The sequence below is a fragment of the Pungitius pungitius genome, chromosome 6, assembly GCF_949316345.1.
Source record: "Pungitius pungitius chromosome 6, fPunPun2.1, whole genome shotgun sequence".
Lineage (NCBI taxonomy): Eukaryota > Metazoa > Chordata > Actinopteri > Perciformes > Gasterosteidae > Pungitius > Pungitius pungitius.
In genome coordinates, this window is record NC_084905.1 from 4,102,492 (window position 1) to 4,125,165 (window position 22,674).

Sequence of the window (22,674 nt, forward strand, 5' to 3'; positions counted from 1 at the left end):
ACAGCGAATTCAAAGTTTGACGTCTCAACAGTCTGGCTCTTCCCGCTTCGTGTGTTTTTTAAAGGTTGTGATGGTTGAGCAGATGTTTTCCTATTATGGTTGTTGGTTTATGAGCTGTTATCTATTAACACCAAACACCAACGCTTTAATCACTGCCAGCAATGACATAGAGGACACATTTTTACCTCTTATTTATTCATCATTTTGTTCTCAGAGACTTAAAAGACGCTGACCCTCATTTTTTAACAGCGCTTTCATACCAGTGTTGGCAGCTCGCGCTGACAGACTTGTGCTGTGAGCGCACGTTTGATACGAGACATCAGAAGCTGAGCAGGGAAGGCCATCTTTCATAGCGGTAACTACATGACCCGATGCAGAGCAGTGGCACATCCTGTATTCTTCTACCTCTGCTCCAGCACGCTGACAAGGTAACTCAAAAGAAATGACGTTTGATGGACGTATTTTCTACTTTTAGGTATTAGGACTTTGACAGCATATCATTGTTGGAATCATAAAACCTATTTAACCATGTTCGCCAATGCTAACAAACCTAGTGTCCCACGTAGGCTCAACACTTGTGTGTCCGGACAAAGAAGCTTTGTAGTATTGTGGTAAAGTCTCTCATAGGATGTAAAACAAATGTGCATGCACGCGCACACACACACACACACACACACACACACCAACACTTTGTCTTCTTCCTCAGGGTACAATTACCTTAACACATATAGAGCAATTACCACAGGGGTGCTTCATTAAAAGCCATTATTTAGATATATGGTGCACTGACCGTCCTCACACTGCAGCTGGCTACCTTCCTTCACCCACTTGTGTGTCGAGTCACCACGCGGAGACGTGTTGCATATGTACATCTTGAAGTGATTTCATGTATGTGGGATTTCATTCTCACTCTGTCAAACGTCGTAACAAACTTTAAGCATCGTCTATCTCTTCCTCTCACTTCCGCTTTTACACAAAAAGGTGAAACAGACCCTGATTGATGTTTCACAACGACAAAAATATCCTGAACATCACAGACCGGGCCTGTCTGGTGCTGTTAGAAATGTATTAAACACCTCAGAATATGATCAAACAATGATGGTCAATATTTCGCCACTTTTCCCCAGACATGACCAGGCACGTCTCAACACAAATGGCGTATTTTCCCTCTTGGGTTAATGGCCAGTCTTTCAGTGATGGTTTTCACAGCATTATGAAATGATGGAATGGAACCAGAGGGTCAGTCGGATGTGAAGAGGCGTCAGTGTCCACTGCTTCAGCGGGTCAAAGACCAGAGGACAGAAATGAAGAAAGACTTTAAGGATTAATAAGGGGAAGGAGATGGTCTGCTGCTTCTGTCCTGAGGAACTTCTCGTGGGGACAAACATGGATTGTTCCCTGTAAGAGTTCAAAGGACCCACTCCTCCTACTCAATGCGAGGCATGAATGCAATCCCCTGAGGAGCATTGGTTGAATGGGGAACTCAGGGTGGACTGTTGGAAGTTGATCAAAGAAATGAATAAAATTCCCAACACAAATGAATCTGTGTTACTGATTGAATTATTGCTCTACCCTAATCTGAAGAGAGAAGACCATCTGATTTATAACATTATGGCATACAGTTATGCTAATGTGCTGTTCGGTTTGCATATTCCATCGAGGATTTATTGTTTGCAAAGATAACGATTTAGAACTTAAAGTAACTTAATTATTGTGGGTATCCAGCAAAATAATTATAATAATAGACTTGTGTTGTGTTAAATTGTCTCAGTTAGGATTAGTCAGCAATGATTAAAAACTATTAATCATATCCCACTTGAGCTTGTCTCTTTTTTTATTGCTCCAATTATCGTAGTTGCTTGTTGAAAAACCTGCTTGGCTTTGCGCTTGTGTGTGTGTGTGTGTGGGGGGGGGGGGGGGGGGGGGGGTTGTTTGGGTTTGAGGGTAGTCCTGCAGGCAGTGATGTTCTCAGGAAGCACAGAGGGACACCGTTGGAGACAGTCTGCATAAGTCTGGCGTCTCATGGACAGCACGGTGCCCGGAGCACATCTTCACCTCCAATTAGAAAGCAGGCAAGCATCTGTTTTATTATCTTAGCAAGACTCAGATCATGTCGATTTTTTTCTAACTGAAATAAGGAGAACAATTTCAACTAAGAATTAAGATTTGGGACGTTCATTTCATTGCATATTTGTTTAAGTCGGCGGGTATATGTTGAACAATGTGAGACAAAACGAGAGCAAAAAGCCGCCCGAGTTTGAAGTCTTTTACACAATAAGGGAATAATGAGCTTAAACCTCCGCGGGATCTGTTTACAAGGCACATTAGTCCTTGACAATGTGGAGTCAAGGACTAATGTGCATTACCCCTCAAAGAATTGCACGAGTCTCTGGACAATCGAGTTTGCGTTGCATGTGTTTCATAGAAATTCCCGTGTGGTATTGCGAGCCACTGCCCCAACAAGGAAACCACGGGCGAATGACTTTCCCCCCCAATAGGGGTCATACACTTTGGGAATTTGTGTTTAATGAGGTTCTTAGTGTGTGGCTTTAGTAAAGCAGCTGTTCAGGCTGCACAGGCAGCTGGCTGGAGCAAAGAGGCCATCAAATATGAAGAGAAAAGAGGGGAGAAAACAGCGAGCGGGAGCGCAGAGACACAGTGATTTCATTTCACCCTCCACATGAGAGAACTGTTGTCACAATTCCAAATACACCAGCAGCCAAGGCCAAACGCAGGAGGAAGGTAATCTACCGCATCACCTGAAAGTGTGCCGTCCCAGTGAGTACATGGTGCATCTGTAAGGCATATCCATTACCAATACTGGAGTTCGACCGAAAACAACAGTACAACCTGTTCTCATCCGTGTCTGCTAGCACTATTCACATTAAACATGAGGATATATATTATTGGGTATAGGGTTAGGATATGTAAGTAGCATGATTAAGTGACAGGATTCACACAGCTCTTGTGTCGTGTAAATGCTAATTTTGTGCTGTCGTCATTTGAAATGTGTACTCTCTGGGGGATTTGAACTGTTTGCTGATACTATTTTGGGCTTTGGGCATTTAGCAGCATCATGGGGTTGGGAGGGGGGGGGGGGGGGGGGGTTTCATTGTTTGGACCGGCGGGTTTGTGGTTTCTGTGGCTTGTCATACGAAACAGACAACCCATCGTCAGGGAACAAGCCGTGGATGGCCTTTCATCAACTTAACGGGCACTCAGAGGGTCTTGACATTGCGTTATCGGGCCCACCTGGTTTATGGATATCTTGATCCACATGACAGAAACACACAACACAATCCGGTGCACACGCAGCAAAACAGCTGTGCAGCATGCGCTACGGCGACCTACTGTATATAACAGATGGGTACACATGGCCTTTTCACACACACACGCACCTGTCGGGTTGTGCAGCGGAGACGGATGTTATGGATGGTGTCTGCTTGTCAGATCGTCTCTCTAGTGCCAATCTAACGAGGAAACAACCTCTCCTGGCTGACACGCCGGGTTCAGCGGGGCCAAAGACACAGCCATACATAACCACCAGGTATCGGAGCAGACCCTCGGCGAGAGAAGTCGTTTTCTCAGTATCCCACGTTGATAAGGGGCAATAGCACGTGTCTGCTCCTTATGATTTTTTTATCAATCGTGTGGGTCTGATTGAAAGTATCGCCACGAGATAATTTTCGGTAAAACAGGTGAGCCCATTAAACTGACTGTGTGTGTAGAATGAATGTAGATGTATGTATTTTTCTCAGTTGTACTGTCCTTTAAGGTGCAACAAGGCTAAAGGATGAGTGGGAAGAGAGTTCAATCAAGGGCTGTCTGAACCAACCCACGCAGTCCTGAGACGAGGTCTAATCCGGGGGACGGGTGGTCTACAGTGGGTATGGAAGGACTTCATCAAATACACTTTATCCACCACAGAAAGTTCTACAGTTGGTGCATTCATGTGCTTGTGGGAAGGTTAGTCATTTGAGATGTGAGAGTGGGCAGCAAAAACTCATTGGATGCACAAACAATATAGGGTCAAATATCAGATCCATGAATTACCACAATAGCTGTGGGGGGCAAGAGAAACATTCAACACATGTGGAAGGATGACTAAGCGTTCCCCTGGGAGGTATGCTGAGATATCCATGTTTGCTTCTATATCAGATCTTTGATATACAAGCAAACAACTAAACGGTCACAATGAGCCGAAAATGAAGTCACCCTACCTACACACGTGTTGTAATTCAAGTTTGTCATTGATTTGTTGACATAGCTGAGCTTTTAGTGCAAGAACGCGGGGCCAACCAACCAGCTCAGGGTCACCACACGGCGCTCACACAGAGCTTATCGCCGCCAAGGGCGACGTCAGGAGACCGAGACTGAGGGGCAGATTGTACGACAGGAAGACCCTGAATTCAAAAGGTACAGCAATCATTCATTTGGGTTCGTGTTTTATAGTGTGTATAACAAACGCACACTTCGAAGAACATCAGAAGAAGTCCTCGCAGACAGATCATTCATTTCAGGGCACCGGACCGACAAGCAGCCCGTGGGGGCCGCCATCAGGCAACAACGGAGTGTCACGCACCAACATGCCACGGATCCTACTGCTCAGTGTGTCAGACCCTTAAAAGACGACACCAGGTCAAGTAATGACTGTGTGAAACAGCTCTCGACATCCAAAAGATGGCCGCGAAGCTTCGGTTGTAGAAAAGTGTTTTTAAATTGCGTCTCCTGGGTAAGCCTCCGTGAAAACTATTGGAGCATAAGCACCATCTTGACAAATACTCTTCTGAGGCATGTTATATTATTTCCAAAACATTCTGCCCAAGAAAAATCAAAATGCCTGAATGCTAATGAAGCAACTCGCACCTACCGCACTTCATTTGACTTGCTAATTAAATAGTTATCTGGGGTTCAATTAAACTATTGACGTTGAAAGTAAGCACTTTTCTGTGTCGGGTAGGGTATGTAAATGAAATTGGTTGGGTCTGTCTACGTGTCTGTGTGTGTCTATGTGCTTGTTACACCTGATTTGTCATGCTGCAGTAGTGCTGGCTGTGTTGCAGATAAGGCTGAGTGATCGTACTCTGCACTGCGCCATTCAGCAGGGACAGATGCCACATGGAGTGCATGCAGTCAAAAGTCACAGATTAATATGAGAAAAATGCAAAGACCTTGCCTTTTAAAGCGCTTTGCTGACTCAAGGTCAAAACACACGAGTACCGTACAGCAGCGTAAGTCAACTACGCAGCTTTTCCTACACTTCAAGGTGTCTTTCAGAAGAAAACAGCCCAAAGCTGTAATTGTCCATTGATTCGGTCGTTTAAATGAAGGGTCCACTCCAAATCAAACCAATTGGCCCTCTCATACATTTCAAGCAGTATGGCAGCCTGTTAGTCACTTGGTTGTATACAACGGTCTTGGTGTCATTTTTAAGGGACAATAATCTTCCGGAAAATAGCTTATGTGATGACTTGTTGTCACCTGGGTGAATAAAAGCAAAAATGATTTGCGACGGGTAAGGCAAAAATAATCAGCCGATAATTAGACTGAGCATGCATGCGTTAACTATTTTCTCATCCCGCGTCTGACCTCTCCAGAGAAAGGTCATCAAGGGTAAATTGAACTTGCTTTCACCACTTGAGTGCTAAGGGTTTTAGAGATGACTGCTGGGTCAACAACAGCCATCAGAAGCCCAATCTCTTACTCTGTTTATGGTCTGGTGAGCTCTCACAGCATATTGTAAAGCAATTCTGGCTCAAAAAGTGGTGAGAGCTGCTGTTGTTGGCTGGTTAAATGAAGGAAATAAAAAGGTTTCAAACTAAATATACCATAAGAGCTAAGGTCACGTTGTGGTAGTTAGTTTGTGCTTCACCGACTCCAACCAGTAGAGGATGATGTTGTTCAACTTATTATTTGTTTTTGCCGCTCAACTCCTGACTTCTATTTAACTTGAATAATTTAAAGTGCACTAAGTGAAACTGTGTCAATAAAGAACTAATTTCCCTTCCCTCTGTTTCTGTGATTCTTACATTTCCTACGTTCCACTTGTTCAAAGTTACTCCCCACTTTTGCTGCACTTAGCCTGAAGTCACATTCTTCTTTTAACACCATCACTCCCCTCGGCCCACTTTCAGCTTCCAGATGCCTGTGTGATGAGGCCGGGGTTGTTAATGTGGCCCCCTGGGGCAGCGACTGGAAGTCACTGCAAAGTCATAACCCTCAAAACGGAAGCAGCTCAGTGGTGACGCCATTACAAAGACTCTTAAATGTGTTTCTTTGGATCATAAATATTCTTCAGTCATTTCCTTTTGAGCATATTTTCCCTGTTTGAATAAATATTTATTATTTTTGGAGTTTAACCTCTATTGGTGCTAATGTGAAGAGTTGCATTTTAATGGGCTCTGTAACAAAATCCCCAAACAGATTGTTTTTTGCTGACCTTTCATCCTGCAACCGTCGCCAGATTAAAGCAGCGTTAAGTGGAGCACGCCGATGTAAACACACAAATTCCCCCCGTCCTTCTGTCCTCGCACTCGTTAATGATAATCACGGTGACCTCGCTGGAGAATTCATTTCCGGTCTAATCATGTTGATTCTCTCTCAATTTCCACTTTAATAAAACATGCAAGGCTTAAAAACGTAGAAACAAATCTGCATCCTCACTTTCAACCTTTGAAAAGTGTTGTAGTAGCTTTAAATTGTGTTCGGGAGGAAAAAACGTGCACAATTTACAATGTCACACCTAGCTGTGAGTTGCCTATACAATTGTGTTCAAAAGGTCCGACTAACGTGGGGAGGCCTGGGATTAGTTGAGACTGTGCAAGTCAGAATACAACAGACCTCTGTAACGTCCTGACAACATCACTGCTGCCAGTCCTTTTGAATATGAAATATCCCACTGATACGTGAGTCCAATAATATTAGAACCCCAACCTGATGAAACACAACAATTCTTTCGCAGGACGTTTGCTACCTTGTGAACCGTTGTCCTTTCAGTCATGTAAACGCGGCACATTGTTTGCTATTTCCGTACACACATCAGAAAGGGATCCAGTATTGTTTCCCGGCAACGCTGGTAAACACCCACACGTCACAAAGGAAAGCATTATGTAAAATTACCATTGATAGAAACGGGGCACACAAGCAGACCAGCAGGCATATCCATCATTAAAAAAAGCTTGAATGGGATTCTCCTAATTGATGGTATTCAGCTTGTGTCAAAGCATTGAGGATCACAAAGCCAGCTGCATTTTGGAAGAAGAAAAGTCTTGGTTCAACTTCACATGAATGAAGGCAGAATGCCAGATGTGGTTGGCTGCACACTGGGCATCTGCAGAACAAAATCCTGCAAACTAAAATATGGAAAAACACCTACTGCAATAGGCAGAGTAGGTGGACGCTGAGGAAAATCCGCACAATCAACAACAACATACTCTAACGAGTAAATAAATCTGTAGCATATTGCAAAGACAAGTCATTCTTAATTTCCCTTCATCATCAAATTTGTGTTTTTCCTGTGTGTCTTTAGGGAGGTGGAAAAATAAGGTCAGTAAATAGGGAACAGGTGTTGGCAGACCGGCCCCCGGATCAGAGATGACTCTGGAATGGCACATTTCGGTCTCAGATGTCCATGCTGATACGAGAAGTGAGGGCGAGGAGGAGGAGGAGGAGGAGGAGGTGGAGGAGGAGGAGGTGGAGGAGGAGAGGTGGGAGGTGACACAGCAACAGAAGGACAGAAAGGACAGAGAGGACAGAGAGACCACAGCACCCACCCAGGAAAGTGGGGGAAAAAGAAAGGCAAGGGAAGAGGAAGATAAAGGGCAGAGAAGGGTGCTGGGGGTATAGCGGAGAGAAAATACGGGAGAGAGAGAGAGAGAGAGAGAGAGAGAGAGAGAGAAAACGACTTTACAGAGAGATGCCCCTGATCAGTTGAAAAGACTGAGCGTTGGAGGGAGAAAGCCCACAGTCGGGAGGACAGACTGTTCTGATCTATTCTCGTCCTGACCGTGTGAAACGGGACCTCGGGCCCGTCCTTCGGTGGGGACGAGGGGGGGGGGGGGGGGGGGGGCGGTGGTCATGTGTCACTTGTGAGAGATTTGATCCGGAGCTGATCAGGCTGTTTGATCAGACTGTTTGACAGGATACACGCGGATCACTGTCCGGTGTGTATCCTGCGCCATGTGTACAGACACGGCGGGGCCCGGAGACACGCAAAGCCCCCAGCAATCATCCGCGGTCGATCACGTTGACCCGCGGGCGGGTTGAAGCGTTGGCCCGAATACACCAGCTCTTCGCCAAGATAAGAAAAGCACTGATGCCCGAGCTGAAGATGATGCTGACGTGCAAATAAATCGTCATGAAATCCAACACTGCTCATAACTGATGTTTTCAATAACGCTCTGTGCTCTGCATGATCAGAGAACTGCGAGGTGCCATCGTTCAATTTCCCTCTGAAGGCCCTTATCCTGTAAAGATTGTACTTAGATCGAGTTTCTGTCAGCCCATTTGCAAAAGCAATCAACTTGAGCTCTTGTAAAGAACGGAATAAAACACAATTACCCATGAAAGACATCACCCTATCAAGAGTGACCCTGAAAATAATCTTGGATGGGCCCCCTCCCGGACATAGTTAGACAGACACACACACTGGATGCTGACGCTTAATCTTTAGCTCTCTCCTCCTATCTCCAGCTCTCTCTCACCCTGTCCCGATGCCTGCCACACACACACACACACACACACTCTAGTGCCCAGAATAAACTAATCTCACGTGTGACATTACAGCAGCTAACACACCCATAGTCTGTCTTACAAATCTTCATTGCCATTGCTGCGGCAACATAACCCGCGTTCAGAAGCAACTCGTTTAGTGTCCAAAGAGGGGCCTAACGTAACTTTTCAATGAAGAATAAGGCATGTGGATATCGGATCCGTGGTGAATAAGAAGCAGTCGGGTGAGGCAAACAGGAGCCTTGGCAGCTAAGCTTTTCCAATGGCACCCTCTCTTGGTGGGAAGTTGGAGTCGAGGCACATGACACTTAGACTGGATTGGAATTGTCAAATCTGCTTAGGAAGGTTTCTGACTGAGTGAAGTGAGTCGGAAGTAGTGTAAGAGGCCCGCCATGATAAGGGCTGTTTGAATTCTCTAGTGTTAAGGAGCTACAATGCTTCCCTAGTTAGCTCCTTCAGCATAAGAACCACTGGACCATCCTTTACTAAAGGAAAGGAGATCATTCTGTCCCAAGGCTCCTTGCGGCGGCCATATTTAAATAGTGACGTATCATTCGTTCGTTCCCGGGAAATAACGATCATGTAAGTAACCGTTAGCATAACTCCTTTATGTTGCAACCTGGTTAATAAAGCAACACTTTGAAGCTGGTTGTTTGTGTCGCCTACATGACTCTGCACAACACATGAAGGCATCGAAGATGCTTCTTTGTAGTCCATCTTCTGAGAAGTTGTAGTTTCTCCGCTGCAGACTGACGTCACTAACATAGGTCTCCCGTTGAATCAGAACTACGTAGATTAGTGGAAGCGGGGTCGGATTCCCTAAACACCGCGGCTGTCTTCTCCCAACTCCTCTTGAATTCTCCTACCCATCTTTCCTCGAGCGCATGAGGTTTTCCACAGAGGTCAAGGAATAGTGGGTTAGGAATACACATTAGGTCGTCATTTTTTGACAAATCGAATCCAGGCCTGGTCTGCAGACCAGGAGGAGCCATGATGGATTCCAGATATGTCGTTCAAAGCTGGTTACCTGACAGTCGGTGTTGCCTGGTGCTCACTCGGTTGGTGTTCTGGACCTCACAGCAGAGGTGGAGTATGGCGAACATAGTGATGATCATCACCACACTCTGCAGCAACAGGGTCAGCTCAAACTGCTTCCCGATCCTGCAAAGGCGCAAACCCAAACCCGACCACATCACAGACTTCACCGAGATGATATGTGGCCCGTACAATAAAAACAAGGGTAATAACATCAATGAGATATGTGTAGATCCCAGTTAACACACAAACTATACCATTCAATTACATGGGTTCTATTTTAGGACATTTCATACGGGCTATAAGCGGCACAGAAAGACCTCATAAATAATACAATGTTCCCACCTGATTCTATGAAGAATTTATCAAATACCTTCTTCGGCCCCTCGAGTCGGAACATTGACCTGATCTCTCTGATGTGTAAAATCATTTGGTAAGAAGCCTCAAAGGGAACAGCGTATGGCTCACATAACATGATGAATCTTATTTCATTCTCTGACTATATTCCAAACCCATTAAGTTGAGACACCACCACTGATCTATTAAAATGCCATGTGGCCCTCCAAAGGGGGAAAGAAAAATCAAAAAAGTAAGGAGAAAAAAATGAAAGACAATACTAAGAATAGGCCTTTGCTAATCCTTCCTCACCAGAAGAAGATGCGCAGGATGTTGGCCACGAGCAGCACCAGGCAGACCCGGGTGGAGAAGCCGTCGCTGTGGCTGCTCCTCTGGATGTCCTGGTACTGCGGCACGTAAGGCAGCGCTCCGCCAAACACCATGAGGCAGGACGCCACCCAGGACAGCAGGGACCACGAGTCGTCCATGGCCTCCTCCTGCGCGACCACATCCATCACCCCCAGATGAGCTCAGAGGTGTCCGGGGCGGGGCTCAAGGTTGCACCTGGGGCGCAGCGACAGGAAAGGAAAAGAATGAGAGTGAAGCGGAGTTACAAGCCATGAATGGTGAGGTAGATTAAAAGGTATTAAGATGACTGCACTTGAATCGCTGTAGTTCAAAGAATAATAAGTACCTGGGAGTACAAATGTGTATGAAACATTGAACCAGTACATGTGAAAACAGAAAAGGAACAGGTCAGAATGATAATATGAGTGATGGATGAATAGCATAGCAAGAGATGACTGGCGGGAATGAGGGAGGACCAGAGGGTGTCCTGGAAAAAAAACCACATGTCTGTGTCTCCACCTGCGAAATGACCACAGTATCTTATGTGGTCACATGGTTGATCACGTATTATGACTTGTTTAGTGTTTTGCTGCCAGACGCACAACTAGTAGAGGTGCTCATAGGTCCGATAATCCTAAAAACAGTGTTGTTGTTGTTGAGCCAAGTGGCAGCAGGCATTCTTGAGGGACAAATTCCTCATTTCTCCAGAGCACCCAACAGAACGAATACGCAAGTACGGCCATTCGACACATTTGAGACGATGTGATCTTGTAATGCAGATAAGCAACTCCAAGGAAATGGGATTAGCATGTTTGGTGTGAGAGCTCCATATCTCGCTGTGCACACACAAACATTACCTACTACCTACATTCTGAGCAAATAGTGGGAAGCGGTGTGGCCTGATTCACATGCCACCGTGGGATTCTTCTTCCCGGCTGTGTGATAACAATGGCGTAAATGAACTTTAGGATTTTATTTCATAACTATACGAATATCTATGGACTGATATTAGTCCGTAGGCCGATCAGTCACTCGGCATGTTGTAATGAGGACTACTTTACTCGGAGGCCCATTCAACACAGGAGATTCAGCTGCACTGGGAGCATCGAGAGTCATCCAGAAGAAGAACGGGGTCTGATTACCCATCTGGGATTTCACATAACTCAGCTTTAAATGAGGGCTTGGGAAGGAACGAAATCAATATACCAGCCTAGCCCTCGCTGCTTAGGAGGATAGATAGACAGGTGGAGCGAAAGTTCATTCTTAAGTTATCCACAGACCTATGTGTGTATCCCAGTTATTTCGCTATCTTTTTAAAAGCCAAAGATTATTAAGAATGCAAAATGAACTAAAAACTGCAGAGCAGCCCCAAGCACAAATAAGTCGGGGGTTTTTTTTATAGATAAACGACAGTTAAACATTACTCAAGTATTTAACAATCCAAGCTGTCTTAAACGATTTCCTTCTGCCTGTTTGTGTGAGTGAACCATCACACACACACACACACACACACACACACACACACACGCGCGCAGCAGCCCGGCGTGTTGGGACACTGTAAGGTTGTGTTAGAGCATAGCTGTACGGGGTTGGGTCAGTGGCATGTTGGCTCACAGGGGCATCACAGGAGCGCGCACGCCGGCTGTAGCATTGTGTCCCTCCGTGCGTGTGTCCGCACATCAGACGCGCTCTGAGAAAGTCTACGAGGACACGTTTTGTTGAAAAAAAGCGCGCCCATTGCACAAACCATCCAGCGGTCTAGTGGTGGATCCGACCAGTGTGTGTCCATTCGGCGTTATTTAACATTTGGGGTTTTGTGTGTAAACCGTGAACGGAGACCCCGCGCCCCCAACCACTCACACACACACACACACACACACACACACACGCACCCCGCTTTACTCACCAGCAGGGGTCCGTTTCGTGAGTTCGTTCACCGTGAAATGAGGGAAACTCAGGGTTGTCTGTTTCAGAAAGGGAGGTAACTAAACCTCAGGGTGAGTCGCCATGGTAACTGAGCCTGTGAACCTAACCTGGTCGGGAGCAGGTAAACCTCGAGTTTCTTTCACAGGCTCCTCCCCCTGACAGCAGCCAGCCAATGACACAGCGCGCCTTCATTTCCTCATTCATTCATACTCAGGCGGATTTTAGCGCAGTTTCCACACATGAACAAGATAAGATCCTGTTACGTTAAAGTGTTTTCTGGAACATGGCACATCCTTTTCTGGACGATCCTGTTTTACTTCGCAGGGTGTTAAACGTCGGGAGAGATGATTGAGCCCCGATTAGATATATTGTCATTTCAAGATAGACTTGTTTGAACGGTATCGTTTTTCTTCACAGTCCATCAAATATGTCCATAACCTCACTGTCCTCATCTAACTAACGTCCCCCATCGTGGACATGCTCTCACATCCGAGCACATTCTCTGCCTGGTATTATGTTTTTTTCCTTTACAACATCAGTGATGGAGAATATTACTAAAGCTCCTGTATGCAAAATAAAGTTTGAAACATCTTTTAAACGTGTTTGTTCCCTGGACACAAACCAGTGAGACACATTGTTGGACACTGTCCTCCCTGTCTGGTCATCCAGTGTCCACTGATTCCCGTCCTGGTGTTTTACAGTTTTCCTCCATCATTTATAGAGACAGTGAAGTGAAACAGCATTTGAAATGAAAATGAGGAGGCTTTTGCATTCATTTGCTTCTTCACCATTTCTGTGTCCCTTGGCCATAGTCCCTCCAAAGACTATCTATTGTCCCCTGTCTATTGACGACCCCATGCATCACACCCGGGCTACTCTTTTTTCTGTGAAAGGAGAGTCCACTCTATTCACAATATGTCCCCTTCAAGACAGTGTTAGTTATAGTTCCTGCTACTTTATACCTCTACTTCAATCCAAACGAGTATGTTGTACTTCTTAATTCACTGTATTTAATAGTTATTTTATTCATAATACAAATGACTTTTACTTAATTTTGTAGGCACTATTTCTACATGTAGTATTTCTTCACTGTAGTATTACTACTTAAATGATCTCAGCTTGTTCCACTACTGGTCCTCTTTTGAGTGATCATGCAGAGTGTTGCTTTCACTGGACTAAAAGGAAACAGTAAGCAGCTACTACTCTTTGTATCTTCTGATGAATAAAATATTTGTCATCCACAGATACCGTATCAAGGTGTACAAAAACGTAATAAACATTAACCCAATTCCATCTGGGAAATTGCGCCCCAGGAAATAGAGGCTTTAGGATCTTGAGTTACTGTTTTGAGTACTTTAAAGGGACACAGATTTTATCCATATAAGGGAGATGTGGATTTGTTTAAAGAATTTAAGAAATGATTCCCAATCCAAGATAATTCTAGCCATCCATCCGTCAGTCGAATGAATAAAATAAGACATTTGAATATACTTATAAATATAATCATTAACATTTTTTTAGCATCGTATAGATATAACAAACTAAACATTCGCTGACTGTATGACAACAAACCCAGAGTTAATCTGTATAGGCCTTTCGAGGAAGAGGTAGAACAGTAATACACAGCTGTAGCTTCTTGACCATCAACAACCTGTGTGACTGGGTGGACACGAGAGACGGACATCTGTTGGTCATAAGCGGTCCCCGTCCATGGGGAAAACAATTCCATATGAGGGAAAGTCCCATAAAAGGACTAAATGTTTGTGATTCACAAAAACATTAGTGATATTTAATTATTCAAATGAGAGGGATTTTATTATCTGGTCCAAAGGCACCAGTGCAGACATTAAGGCTCTACTTAATAAAAACCTAATTTGAGCTCCTTCACCACAGCTTCTTGGAACATAACTGTCACGGTTACCTCGGACAGCACCCAGACGCACACCAGATCAGTTGGGGTGAAACAAAAAGGTTTATTTTGTTGAGTCGGATAACAAAAAAAATCCACCAGTAGTCCGCGACTTTCTGGTTCCAGGAGTGGCCCCTTCACAGAATCCTTGACCCACGAGAGATACGGGCGTGTCAGGGGGCCCGAAGTGTGGTGAGGCGAAGTCCAGCAGGTTGACCGACGGTCGTAGAAGGGAGGATCTCTTGGCGTTGGGTTCCAGGTCAACGGCACGGACCAGAGATGGCGGTTCAGGAAGACTGCAGACCGCTTGAAGACTGAAGGATGGAGGTGTCGGGTGAAGGCTCAGGCCAGGAGCTGGAACAAGAAGAAGGGTTGAGAAGGTTTCAGAAGCTGTCTTCCAGGATGCCAGGTGCAGGCCAGGGATGGAGGTGGCTTTGGAGGGCTGACGGCTGGAGGATTTTAGTTGTGAAAAGAGGCTGTATGTAGAGGTCTAAACTGCAGCTGCCCACCACACACTCGAGGTGGAGGGGGCACCTCCAGTCTACTGCCAGAGACTATGGGTAGAGGTTTGGCCTATAGGTGTCTGCCAGTGGAATACAGGCGGAGGAGGCTCCTGCAGTTCACTGCCAGAACCTAGAAGTGGACCTTAGGACTGAAGCCGTCTATAGGCTGCAGCTTACCGGCAGAGGGGTGGATTGTAGATGTTAAGCCAAGTGGAGATGAGTTCAAATAAAAACATACAACTAAATACAACTTAATACAAAAAATACAGCGTGATGAAACTTAAATATTAATAACATGTAAATCATTTTGTGTAAGTAATTTCAAAATCAGATAATTTTTTTTCAAATGAATAAACATTCTTATTTGGATGATACTTCCTAATATTACCTGGAGCTTGAGTGCGTCTATTGCACCACCAGCTGTCAAACTGGTCTCTCCACTCTAGATAAACCCTCATGTCTACCACCCAATCTGGCTCAGGCTGGTCCCATAACGGCTGATACTCACCAGGACTTACCTGCAATGGTTCCCCGGGTCCCTGAGGAGGTGTAGGGGGACTTACCTGCAATGGTTCCCTGGGTCCCTGAGGAGGTGTAGGGGGACTTACCTGCGAAGAAATAATGTCTGGAGTACCAGGGTCTCTGTTACACCACCAACTGTTTGACTGGTTTTCCCATGCTACTCTAGCACAGCTCCTTTTCAATAATGGTTCTTGGACACTTACCCTTAAAGACTTACCTGGTCCCTGAGGTGGTTCTGGGGGACTTACCTTTAAAGACTTACCTGAAGATCCAGAAGAGCAGTCAGGCAGTCCTCTGAGCCTGAGGATGGTCCGCAGGATCCCGGGCCGATTAGGGTCCGGGATCTGGACGCTGGTGTAGCTGCACCGTTGGGCCATCTGAGGATAAACAGCAACACAACACAACCCTCAGATCACCGATGCACATCGTGGTCATTTCTCACATCACATATTGCATTAAAAGTGGATTCAAAGTAGATGTCATGCAATAAATAATACACTAACAAAAGAAAACGCATGATAATAAAACGGTTTGCATTTGGTTCAGTGTTGTTACTGAAGGAGGGCTTACACATGCTGATGGTATCAAACCCATGGACACACAGTCACCAATGGCACAGTCATATTATTAAATTGACCCCTGACCTGGTCTGATATTGCAACAACATTTTCTTTTCATAATTCATGAGAAACATTTTTGGCGGTGTAAATATGAAAGAAGATCAGTTGTTTATTCTAAATATGAATATGTGCATGTATTTACATGTGTGTACATTATGAATCAGTCAGGAAGCTGTATTACAGTCTACACAGAGTACATCCAACATTCAGACAAGACTAAAAGGTCCATATGAAGTCTTTCTGATTGACTAAAGGTCGGTAACATGTCGGCACGTTGTGAATAACAAATATCCTGTTGTGCTTGTTGTTCTCTGCTGCTCATCAAAGTGACAGGTTTCTTAAGCTTTGGTGTAAAAGAACCTCCCAATAAATGACAAACATCACAAGTATGAAGGAAACGTGTGAATTGTGTCCCCATTGAAATACGCAATAAACATATTGTCATGGGTGTACTGCAAGTTGCACTAATCATTGGAAATCTGATACAAATAGTAGAAAATGCATTTCCTGCTGAAAATGTGTTGGAATGCATAAAGCTGAAATTAATTTCAGAAAGTACAAATTAAATAAAATGAAAAAAGCTGAAATTAATTCTAAACATTGCTGAAAGAATAGAAATGGGAGAAGCTGAAAAAAATGTAAAATATGTTGATAATACAGAAATGAGAAGAGCTGAAATTAACCTAAATAATTGAAAAACAAACAGAAATGGGAGAAGCTTCTATCAATTTGAAAAAATAAAGAACTAATAAAAGCTTAAATGACTTCTAAACATTGCTGAAAGAGAATGTTTTTCATTCAAACTAAATGGACTTGTATAGCGCTTTTATAGTCTTCTGACCACTCAAAGCGCTTTAACACTACATGACATCATTTACCCATTCATACACTGATGACAGGACCTACCATACACAGTGGCACCTGCCCATAAGGAACTAACATTCACACACTGTAGTCACAGAGGAGCAATGCTGGGGTTAAGTGTCTTGCCGAAGGACACATCACCATGCGGGTTACTGTAATTACTTACAAGAAGCCTGCTCACATATTTTATCCAAACTGATTTTAGCAGTTAAAAAAAAGCTCATTTGTCTGGCACTGGAGGGGGTTAGCGGGTCAACTAAGCCACTGTTCACGTTCATTCTGCATGTGTTTGCACGGGACGTCATTGACTTGCAATAAACAGCGTGGACGTGTTTTATATGCAGTGCGTCAGTGATCCAACATGACCACAGGAACTTCTTTAATGCATCACCTCTTTATTCTATGTGTTGTACATCGCAGCGCGAGGAGGAGGTGCAGCACGCGCACATGCAGTCCTATACGGTTACTTAACAAATCGCTCTTGTCACTCTTATGAAATGCATCAACCACGAGCAGAGTGCAATTCGATGTTAAATATCAGAGAAATAGTGTACGGAGCGTGCAATAATGCATTCATAAGTTTCAACCACCGTGACGTATGTTGACTACGCCTGCACGTCGTGACGTCACACCTCAACCGTCTCTATGGACCCGGTGGTTTCCAAATCAAAACATTTTTTTCAGCGTTCCATGGCGTTCTCAGCGCCATCTTTTTTCACAAATACCAATGTTAATCTTCGACGATTTGTTACCCTCAAACCAAAATAACAGTGTTTTAAAACATCTACACTAATTGTTGACACACCCCAAATATGTCCCACGTGATGTAACACATCCCGCCTCTCCAATAATCATTTTACACCGACAAATCCTCGACTGGGTGTCTTTGGCCATCAAATCTTATTTCTTTCACCTTTAAAGTCAATGCGTCTTACTCATTTGTAACCCGGGGACCCTTCTAAGGATGTAACGGGATCAAAACGTTGTCTTACTTGAACACCGAAGGTTCCAATCACAGCCAACTTCCTTCAGCAGGTGGTCGTCCTCGATGCTCTGCCGCTCCTGAGGGCCTGTTTCAGCCTCGTCTGTGCTCCACAAAAGATGTTATATAGTCGTTCACTTCACCAACAATATTCGTATTCAGTAGATTCCGTCCAGCAGTCAAAAACTCAAATATTTCGTTCTCAGCAGTTTGATTTCACAAGAGGTTTAACGTTCGTGTTCAAGTCAAAGTGCAAAAGGAACGTTCAGAAAGTCCGCTGGCCTTAAATACCCTCGGTCGGGTCATCGTTCGGTTGCCATGGCATTATAGAGCGCGCGTGCGTGCGTGTTTGTACGTGCAGTCGTTTATTATTAAATATATATCGATTTTATTTATTCCGGTATTATCCACGTTCTTTCGTTCTGGCCAACATTTTAGTGGTTTATCATGCTATGTTGTGAACACAGCTTAAATAGTTGATATTAATACTGCAGCAGACCATAAATATCATTAAATAAATTGCATTAAGGACCAAGTGGGCCGGCCCTTCCTATAGGCGACGAAGGCGACCGCCTAGGGCGCCAAATTCGCGGGTGGCGCCCTCTAGCATAACACATCTTTCTCCCAACAACTTCGATTAACGAAATTAAACCCAGGTGAAATGAAACCATGATGAAAACAAATAAACATGCCACCCCGCCATATGTTTAAATGTTATATGTGTTTGGGGGGCGCGACGGTCACGCGCAGCGGAGCTTATGGTTGCGTGAGTTGCAAGGCAATTGGCACACTCGGATCAAGCTAACTTAACAGCAGCAGAAAAGCAGCAGGAGGATAAGAAAGCCCCGTAAAGAGGTAACGTTATGTATTTCCATCTCAGACAAGTCTTTTCATGTCACACATTGGATGCTTTAGAATCTACACTGGTCGTGTACACAGCTGGTTTTGGCCAAACTGCTTAAGACTTAAGGAGCCTTCCAGCTAGCATAGTGATGGTGACACATTCTAATCACTAATCAAAATACACCTCTTCAGGGCTCCACATTGAGACTTGTCCGGGACACTCATTGCCTCCATCATGCCGATTTTATTTTACCGATTTGAAACGAATAAATTTTCTAAGTGACGTTAGCTAACTTTAGCTAGCGTTTTTCATAAGTGACATTAGCTAACTTTAGCAAGCGTTTCTCATAAGTGACATTAGCTAACGGTAGCTAGCGTCGGCAGCTTCGTTCCTAGCCAGCGAGCTATTATTAGCATAATATATAACGGTTTAATTTAACGTTAGGTACTTAAATATCATAAATTGTCTAAATGTTTAAAAAAAATTACAAACACCTTAATTGTTACCTATATTATTTGCACAATAGTACAACTCATCTTAGTTGTCAAAAGGAAACGTTCCTAAATAAATGAAAATGATTAAGCTGTACCCGGCCTTTAGTTCATAGACAAGTGAAACGCTGATGTAACTTTAACTTAACGTTACTTGTCCAAATGTCAAAGGCCTCAAATCGAGCCTTTCTCTTCAGAGAATTTTTTGTCCGATAGTAAAACCAGTACAGATATACAAACAAACCATGCATAATAAATGCCATTAAAAACGTATTGTTTTTAATGGCATTTATTTTGCATGGTTTGTTTGTTGGTTTTATTTTATTGTTTATCTGTTTCTACTATATCTGTACTGGTTTTACTTTAAAGTGTCTACCATGTGAGTGTGAGTACCATGTAAAGCGCTATTTAAATAAAATGTATTATTATTACTAAAGAATTTTGCTGACAATTGTTTTTTTTATCATCTCACAATATTGTTGTGTTGTATTGTTGTCTGGATTGTATTTATGGTAATGTAAATAGTAGATACATGTGAATAAATGTGTGGTGTTATGGAATGATTATATTATTTTATATTTTCATATGACCAGATGCACTCCAGAAACTTTGGCAGAGACCCTCACCTCCTAAAGAAAGCTCAGTTAATCCCCCAGGTTCACCTCACTCTGAACCTTGTATGTTTTTATTTATTATTGGTGGTATTAATAGTTTTAGTAGAAGTAGCAGTATATAAATACATATTATTAAAGCTATAATCATCTGTAATAGTTCAAATCACTCAAAATGACCTCAGACTTCCATTCATTGTAAACGACTTTCAACCCCATTATATTTTAAAGAACTTCACTTGTATTCTTATTCTCTGTGCTTAAATACAGCTGCAGGTGAAGAGACATGTAGGATAACACCTAGCACAGCAGCCAGTGAAACACAGAGCATGCAGCAGGTAAGTCCTATTTTACCTATTTATTTTTATTTAAGTTATTACTTTCAGACTCAATGTTCTAAAATTAAACTCGTCACGTTGGCTCGCTGAGGCGCATCCGAGAGGACGCAGCATAACTCTGCTGAACACATGCAATGACTGAGGGCGGTTTGTGCTCTTCTCCATGCGGGTTAAACTACTCTGGTGAAGTAATGTATGGTCTCCTTATTTAAAAAATGAAAAAAACCTCATTACTCCACAGTGCTCAGCACGCTGAGATAAATATCGCGAGACTACATGTGTTGCGAAGCAGCTGACTGCGGTGGGTGGTGCCAGGGAGGAACTCCTATCCGTATCCAACAGTTACACACCCGATAATCCAAAAGAATCTCCCGTTACAATTTCAGTACTGTTAGCTACTGATAATAGTTGACACCGCGACATGGCCGAGACGGATCCCAAGTCGGTGCAGGACCTTACCAATGTGGTGAGTCGTGGTCGAGATAGAAGGCTAGCGTTAGCTACAGTAGCCTAGCTAGCATCAACATCCACTTCATCACGGTAACACGGATGCTAACGGTGCTAAGCTAATAGCAAAGGCTAGTAGGCTACAGCACACCAGTAGCATTTACATTTACATACTCGTTTGTTTGTACAATTAAACAGGTGTGTGGGCTCCGCTTGTTCAATCTGTTTTCCCGGTCAGAACGCGCGGACCCTTTTATTCAGCACGTTACGTAACAAGAACGGTCAGTTGTTGGGCTTTGACGAGACTGGTGACCAAATCACAACAGAGTAAACTGCATAGCGCCACACAACACGATTTGTTCCTGTGTAGTGATTAATACGTTACCATTAACATTGTATTGAATAGTGTAATGTCGCTCACATAACTATTAGCTGGCTTACTGTTTAAGTGTGTCGTCATGGAAATGCACATTCAATTCCTGTCTGTTACCCTCGAAGACGTTTAACACTACACTGTGGTAGTATTACTTTTTCTCCCTCATAGGTTGTTTTAGTCTATACATTGTTGTATTTTCAGCCATTGCCAAGTAAAGTCTTCAAAGAGAACTTGTACATGTTTGTATTGGTGTTTTTGATTAACCTACATTTTAGAGCCTTGTGATTAGGGATGCCTAAGCACAGACACCACTTTAGAAGTGTCATAAAGCCAAAAATTAAATGGCTGCCAGCAACTCGCAATACAGAATGCCATAAGTCTGTTGTGCCTTCACTGCACACATGTTTATCACGTGAATTTATGAATAATCTCCCATGGAAACTGAGCTTTGACATTGTTGTCAAGGAAACTAGATACTTCGGTTATAAATTGTACTGCTGCTTTAAAAAAAAAAGATTCATAGACCGCAGGCGTGTGCTGCATTAGAGTGGGAGTGCTGTTGTTCCTATGCCAGAGGTATTAGCTATTGGTACAGTCCACTGACCGCAGCATTAGTAAAATCATGCTAGTATCAAACTGGTGCGCCTGCTAATATTAGTCCATGCATTTGATGGGGGGCTTTCATAGTTATACTTACAGTATTTATGCTGCGTTTCACAGGTCCAGACACTGCTGCAACAGATGCAGGACAAGTTCCAAACCATGTCAGACCAGATCATCGGGAGGAATATCCTAAGCAATCATGTGTTCATTGATTAAAATGCATGGGTAGTTAAGGAATGTGATGTCTCAAGGGTGGAATATCTGTACCCATTCGAGTGTTTAATTCTTATGTGCCTTAACTGCTCCCCCACTCGACGAGATGAGCACGCGCATTGACGACTTGGAGAAGAACATCGCCGACCTGATGACCCAGGCTGGTGTCGAAGAGATCGAGGCTGCACCGGAAAAAGCTAAAGAGGGTCCAGGCTCATAGTGAAGGTAAGCTGTAGACCCGCTGAAATGGTGTCACACCTTCAGTTTGGCTTCAGGCTGCATGGTTGTCCCTCTTCGTGATTGACATCTCCAACACAGACCATTGTTTTGTCTCTCTCAGGTTCCCAAGCATCTCAGAGTGACGTTGGTCCCACATTCAGGAGCAGCAGACTTAGGATTCCTGAGAAACAACTTTTGATTTAGTGTTGTGTGAAATGCTTTTTTTTATATATTGAATATTGTGATAAAAACGGTTAGTCGTGTAATGACTTAAAGTTGATAGTCATTTGTAAGTTAGAGTAGTGTGGAATGCAACGACCCAGAGGTCATCTCTGCCACCGTACACTAATTAATAAAATGACATGATGGGGGCCGTTTAGCACCTTTCCTGTGCCGAGAGGTTCAACCTGCATTCTTACAGGCCAGTGGAACCTCCATCCCCCACCAACTTGGGAAATAGGCGCAGTGAGCATCTGAAGCTTGTGTTTTACATACAGCACTGTTACTACCAAGCTGTGGGATGCGTCCCAATTTCCACATTCTCTATTAAAGCTATTTAATACAATGCTTTCCGTCTTGTATTACATAAGTCTTTGGCCAGGTGCTGAGTGGATTTAATACATAGGTGCTAATTATTTTTCTAAACTTAATTTAAGTGGTTTTTGATCTTGCAAACTATCTGAAATGTTTCAGTGTTGCATGTTTGTAGTCTAGATTTATTGTTACAATTAGGTTGGGAAATTAGCAAACTTGTTGT

General features: G+C 43.7%; 2 protein-coding genes and 1 long non-coding RNA gene across 5 annotated transcripts in view; 1 reads left to right on the top strand and 2 right to left on the bottom strand.

The window, feature by feature from the left end:
• Positions 1-12,489, bottom strand: part of si:dkey-246g23.2 (solute carrier family 66 member 2) — a 30,878-nt gene extending 18,389 nt beyond the window's left edge. Inside the window, exons 1-3 of the mRNA XM_037452394.2 lie at positions 12,356-12,489; positions 10,414-10,665; positions 9,758-9,891 (exon numbers count right to left, since the gene is read on the bottom strand). Of these exons, the coding sequence (XP_037308291.1) occupies positions 9,758-9,891; positions 10,414-10,616 (337 nt within the window). The 5' untranslated portion in view covers positions 10,617-10,665; positions 12,356-12,489. The remainder of the gene's footprint in view (positions 1-9,757; positions 9,892-10,413; positions 10,666-12,355) is intronic.
• Positions 12,490-14,173: 1,684 nt separating this feature from the next.
• Positions 14,174-19,644, bottom strand: LOC119195595 (uncharacterized). Its single transcript, XR_009956668.1, has 3 exons — positions 17,786-19,644; positions 14,965-15,686; positions 14,174-14,638 (listed from the first exon to the last, which is right to left on the bottom strand). It is a non-coding gene; the product is annotated as an uncharacterized LOC119195595 (long non-coding RNA).
• Positions 18,616-22,484, top strand: hsbp1b (heat shock factor binding protein 1b). Of its 3 annotated transcripts, none has more exons than XR_009956667.1 (4): positions 18,616-18,630; positions 19,992-20,525; positions 21,603-21,923; positions 22,039-22,484. XR_009956667.1 is itself a non-coding variant. In XM_037450638.2 (3 exons), the coding sequence occupies exons 1-3, from the start codon at positions 20,481-20,483 to the stop codon at positions 21,916-21,918; spliced, it is 234 nt and encodes a 77-aa protein (XP_037306535.1). In that variant the 5' UTR covers positions 20,305-20,480; the 3' UTR covers positions 21,919-21,923. The 3 variants fall into 3 exon arrangements, 1 of the variants encoding a protein (XP_037306535.1); XR_009956666.1 differs by lacking the exon at positions 18,616-18,630 and adding an exon at positions 19,773-19,787; XM_037450638.2 differs by lacking the exons at positions 18,616-18,630; positions 22,039-22,484 and having other exon boundaries at positions 20,305-20,525; positions 21,603-21,669; positions 21,797-21,923.
• The last annotated feature ends 190 nt before the right edge of the window (positions 22,485-22,674 follow it).